Genomic DNA, 6000 nt, shown 5'->3' with positions numbered 1-6000 from the left:
TGAGGTGTTCACCTCGACCAGGACTGTGGTACTCTCAGGTCGGCCTATGGCTATGATACACAGTAGTCTCTATTGACATATTTTGCTCCTCATCCAGCTTTGAAATGTCCAGATAAAATAGACTATTTTCGTGATTGGATCACGTTCCGAATGGAAATAACTTTTCGTCAGCCTAATCTACTACAATAATCGAAAACTGACCAGACTCCCTGACGTGTACAACTCTGACTCCCCTTCTACAAATAGAGAGGCATAGGGACCTCTAAGATAAGCTCTCGAAAGGCTTCGAAATGCTTTCTTACTGTTGTTCTCCAATTCTAAGCTAACTTGAGCATCGGAAGGTCTCCATCAAAAAATTTTTCGGTCAGAAACTTGTTTTACAGGTCCAACTTTGACATTCAGGAGGCATCTCATCGCCACCTAATCTTCCGATGAGGACGCTTCCACCTCATCACCAGTTGAGGATGCTCCCATCTCATCCCTAGATGAGGACACTTCTACCTCATTTGCAAATAAAGAAACTTCCACCTCATCTCCACATGAGGATACTTCTATCTTATCCTCAAATGAGGATATTTCCACCTCATTTTCAGTCGAAGACTCCTCCATCTCATCTTCTGTCGAAGATCTTTTTATTGTATCTTTTTTTTTTGAAAAATAAAATTCGATCTCATCGGCTTGAATTTTGACCACAATAATCAGCATGTACCATGTTTTTCATACGTATGCCCCCTACATCACTCCTATCTATTCCTGCAATATCAGAAGTCTTAACTATGCGAGGAATTGCAAAACCGGCTATGATATTCTCTTACCTTTTTTTTTTTTTTGATAAATTTGAATCATTGAATCAATCTAAAATAGATACACCTGTGAGCATCTAAAAATGAAATATCTAACGATTCAAATGAATATATATCATACTATCCATAAAGTAAATCATGTACATGATTAGCAGCATATACTGTTGTTGGGGGAGTGAGTCATTTTCCCAACCAGTACGGTTCGGCTTCTGGACGAGAAAGTGACACACCACTTTTATATGAATTGATAATTATCCCAATGAAAAACGAACGTAGAGGATTGAAAACTCCAAAGTGACCTCGGCTCAGAGAGAAATACAATCTCAGATAGTAATCGACCTTGAGCTTGGACATTAATCGACCAAAAAATCAACGGACTGAAAGGAGTGACTGACTTCGGATTTAGCCAAAGTCTTATCTTGACCGTGTGCCGACCAAGCCACCAAAACCTCTCATCCTTTCAACGATGAGATAGAGATCCTCGAAAATAGGTAGTGAAGGATGAATCTCAATATGAAGATTTGGATCCATCTGGATCAAATACAGTGCCATATTAGACAGCTGGCTCGGTCAACTATATACAATCGACTGACCTCAATGAACAATGATGATTAATCTATTCAATAGACAATCGGAGTTAATTGTATAACTTAAGATCTCGAGATTGTTTCACTTAATGACATGCATGTGGGCTGAATGGCCGCATGTTATTCTTGCGGATAATGTGTGCAACTTTCATCCATATCTAATCCTTATCTCTAACAACCATGGATTCTCCGAAGCCATTACCAAACTAGACAGTAACGGGCAACTACTCTCCCTTTGTATAAAAGGAGCGAAAGGAGGCTCAAGCAAGTATTTTTTTTCTACAAAGAAAGAACCCAGACTCTGCCATTCTCTCTCTATTCTATTGTTCGTTGAAGTTTCAGCTGACTTAAGCATCGAAGATTCTTCTATCAAAAAATCTCTAATAAATAGATTTTTTTACAGGTTGCCTTGAATGAGCACTCCATCTCCAATGAAAATCTTCTCCATATTAGTAAGCGACCGACCTTCACCTCGGTACAAGATAAAGCCCAGCAACAGTAAAAATCAGAAACTCCCGATAATAACTACCATCCAATCATCGTTCTATTAGCTTCTTTCACTTCAAAAGATTGAAAGAATGATCCCATTCTCCAATAATCATGTCTCAAAAGATGATTATTATATAGTTTTCTATAAATGTTAAATCAGCAAGCTATCTAATAGTAATCAAAGCGTTCTCCTTCAAAATAATATAAGATGCTCTCAGAACTTTAGTTATATGTACCATGCCTTTCCATATCGCACATAATTCAACCATAGAAAGTATAATATCATACAATTTAACACCTCCACCACCACTACAGGACCACATATTCCTAATGACAAAATTCACCCCATCCAACTTATTGTTATTTAAAACATTACAATTAAAGTTAATCCTTAGAAAATCAAAGGTTGATGGCTATAAAAAATCAAATTATTTATGAAATTGCTGAATTTGCAAAAAAAGAACCATAATTTTTTCCAACCATCGATAACATCCCCAGGACAGTAGCATTAATATACTCCTGCCTAATTAATTACTTTCATTGGGATCAATTGGGGATTCCAAATATTACTATAGAAGATGCAATCATGTCTAACCAATCAAACATCACAAGCTGTATAAATCATCATAACAATCTCTCCTTCCCATTATCTCTAAATAATCACTTTAATATACTGGAGAAAGGTATGAATGGTCAGATTTAGAATATCCACCGGAGTAGAAATAGAAATCTATTGCAATATCTGAACTGCCAATTTGTAGTATAAAATAATATGAGCTGCAGACTTCTTTTTATCACAACATGCAAGCGAAAAAGTGACATCAGGAGAAGAGGGATGGGCTGGGGAGGCAGGCCCAGCAGACAGCTCAAGCAAGAAACCAAATGATTAATTGGATCACACTTGACATACATATCTTTTACAGGTCCCACGTTGTGTACTCTTATATGTACATTTATTATGATAATACAAGCAGAAACACGAAACACGAAACGAGACAGAGACTAGAAATCCAACAGTTTAGTCAAACGTGCCTACGGGTATTCCTGGGCCGGAACCGGTTGATAGGACGCAATAAAGATGTCTCCGTAGATGAGCCCAGCCAGTCCACCGCCGATGAGCGGGCCCACCCAATAAACCCAGTTGCCGGCGAAATTCCCGGCCGCCACCGCCGGTCCGAAGGAGCGGGCGGGGTTCATGGAGCCACCGCTGAATGGGCCGGCGGCGAGTATGTTGGCCCCGACGATGAAGCCGATGGCGATGGGGGCCACCGTCCCGAGCGAGCCCTTCTTGGGGTCAGCCGCCGTCGCGTAGACGGTGTACACCAGCGCGAAGGTGATCACCACCTCCATCACCACCCCCTCCAACTCATTCATCCCCGCCGCCACCCCGTGCGTCGGGATCGCCTGAAATGGAAACGAATCAGACGGTTCGGATAGATTGATTTAGTTCATGGACGACGACGGACAGTGGGGATGTTTTCGTTCTGTTTTACCTTGCCACCGGTGACGAACTTGAGGAGGAGACAGGCCACGGTGGAGCCGAGGAGCTGGGCGACCCAGTAGAAGATGCCGGTGAGGATGGTGATGTGGCCGCCGACCGCGAGGCCGAAGGTGACGGCGGGGTTGAGGTGACCGCCGGAGATGTTGGCCGCCATCGAGACCCCCACAAAGAGCCCGAAGGCGTGGGCGACGGCGACCGCCACCAGGCCTGCCGGGTCCAGCGCCGCATCCGCCGTCAGCTTCGCTGTCGCCACACCACAGGTGGGGAAACGCGTTAGGGAAACGATTCAAGACTTGGAAGCACACCAGCAATACTTAATTGGATATTCACTTTTAATTCCTCTTTTTCCTTTTTTTGTAATTATAAGGACAGCTAATTCTGTCAAAGTATCGGTTGATTTTTTTTTTTTTTTTCCTTCTTATAATTTTCTCAAAATTACAAGTATTACCAGAAGAAATTCTAAAATTTACGATTTTAATATTTTTCATGGTACAAAAAATAAAGCATGCTACGTACGTACTACAATTTTTTCATCTTTTTTCCCTTTTGCCTAAATATTTTTCTAGAGGAAGAGAAAGTAAAGCATGAGACATAACGTTCATCTTTGATCATTTTTATAGTTGCTACGTGTCTTACTGTCTGTAGAATTCCTCACCATAAGCAATTGCAGAGCCAACGCCCGCGAACACGAAGAGGAGGGTGGCGATGAACTCAGCCAAGTACGCCTTCAGTGACCCCACGCTTAACGAGTCGCCGACGCTACCGAAGGCAAGCTTCACCATCTTTGGCGCAGGCCGGAAGCTGGAATAGCAAGCTCTCTGTGAATAAAAAGGCTTCCCCTCCTCTCCTCCTCCTAGCTTTGCACGTCGGAACCACGAGACCTTTGGACTTTATATAGAAGAATTGGGCCTTGCGAGCGCCGCCCGTGGGCCCATTTCCACGGCCCAATGACGAAAAAGTGCGGCTGTTAGGGGTTTAGAATATTGTGGGCGGTGAGAGCTAATCACGAGAGGTTTATTAGTTATTTGACGATTGATGGCCGACCAACCGCCCCTGTTTAGATTTAATGGGAGTAATGGGGGTGAAGACAGCTGCTTCACTCCATTTTTAATGCACAGGCATCGAACGTGGAGATGCCACAAGACAGAGGAGTTCAGCAAAGAGGATGAGAGCATGTTTGTTGGGTGGTCATTTGGAATTTTGATTCTTTGGGGATGAGAACTGTGCCTCAGCCATCAACCACAGTCCTATGATTTGTCCTTTCTTCATTAGGTGCAAGAAAGGAGCTAGCCCCCATATTTTTAACCATGTTTGTGGTCATTGTGAGGGAGCGGTTTTATTAATTTGTCCTATCACGGGTTGACGTGTTGATGTGGTCGACATTATTTGGGATTTAATTAGTAAATTGCATGTAGTGGTAGTTTAATGCCATTGGATAGTTCACTCCAACTAATCTTATATGTATAATTAAATTAATTTTGTGGTTGTCCAAATGAATTCCTTTGTATTTCCTTCTAGTACAATACACACCAACCCCATCACCTCCAGCATGGGACAAATTATTGGTTAGACTTGGTCTAAAGTGGATCATAGATAATTTAGTACTTAGAATGAGGAAAATGGGATTAATATACAAAGTAACGTGTGTTCTTAAGGAGAGAAAAGATATTAAATGCATAATAAGATGTATGTTAAGGAGAAAAAATGATTAAATAATATATGGTCTACTGCAGATCAGGTCTAACTGATAATTGATTCTAACATAAACATTACTCAATTGTTAAAATGGGGTCCATCTCATATGGATTAGACCAAGCTCTTGTAATATTTTTTTCTCTTCATGGAAAACAAAATTTTGTTCATTTAGAGAGGCATGGGCGGTGTATCCATTTAATATATATATATATATATATATATATATATATATATATATATATAGTCTTTTGCATGTAACAAGTCCGGGAAGTCCAACATGAAAAATAATAGATATGTCCGGTAAAGAACAGAAAAAAATGTAAATTGTAGATAAAAAAACATATAGAGATTTATGTGGATCATTCAGAATCGGGTACGTCCACTCGGGAAGATATGGAGGATTTTTCACTTAACTGGTCACGAAGCCCTACTTTTTCTTAGTACATAGAAGATGCGATAGGAGAGAGAAAAGAAGGAAAAAAAAAAAGGGAAAATAGAGAACCGGTAAAGTGGGCTTGATATCAAGCCACCGCATAACAATTGCACTTTAAAACTTGAATTGCTGACACTCGAAACGTTTTTAAGTTAAAGAATTATTGGTAGTGGTTAGCTTGCTTTGTCTTGATGATTATGGCTGAGGTTAGGTGTAGCATTAATCCTTTATATTTCTTAAATAATTATGACTTTATTTGCTATAAAACTTTAATTGTCTATGCTTTCTAGTGTCTAATAAATCGAATGGTCCCATCATCCTCCAAGAGTTGTTCTTTCTTTTCTCCTTCAAGCCTAACCACCAAAAACATGGATCCTTCGAAGCGTGTTTTAGAATATGTAGTATTGCTCTATATTTTTTTTTTCTTGCATTTCTTCATGCAACAGCTTGCCTCTTGCCACGTTGGAATCAGATTTCAAGTTGACATGAGTG

The 6000-nt window shown here is 40.5% G+C and overlaps 1 protein-coding gene across 1 annotated transcript; it reads right to left on the bottom strand.

The window, feature by feature from the left end:
* Positions 1 to 2743: 2743 nt before the first annotated feature.
* LOC105053986 (probable aquaporin TIP2-1) lies at positions 2744 to 4256 on the bottom strand. The gene is made up of 3 exons (XM_010935347.3): positions 4036 to 4256; positions 3373 to 3623; positions 2744 to 3283 (listed from the first exon to the last, which is right to left on the bottom strand). The coding sequence occupies exons 1-3, from the start codon at positions 4160 to 4162 to the stop codon at positions 2912 to 2914; spliced, it is 750 nt and encodes a 249-aa protein (XP_010933649.1). The 5' UTR covers positions 4163 to 4256; the 3' UTR covers positions 2744 to 2911.
* Between the last annotated feature and the right edge of the window lie 1744 nt (positions 4257 to 6000).

This window comes from Elaeis guineensis, chromosome 11 (assembly GCF_000442705.2).
Source record: "Elaeis guineensis isolate ETL-2024a chromosome 11, EG11, whole genome shotgun sequence".
Taxonomy (NCBI): domain Eukaryota; kingdom Viridiplantae; phylum Streptophyta; class Magnoliopsida; order Arecales; family Arecaceae; genus Elaeis; species Elaeis guineensis.
This window is presented reverse-complemented; position numbering and strand designations above follow the sequence as displayed.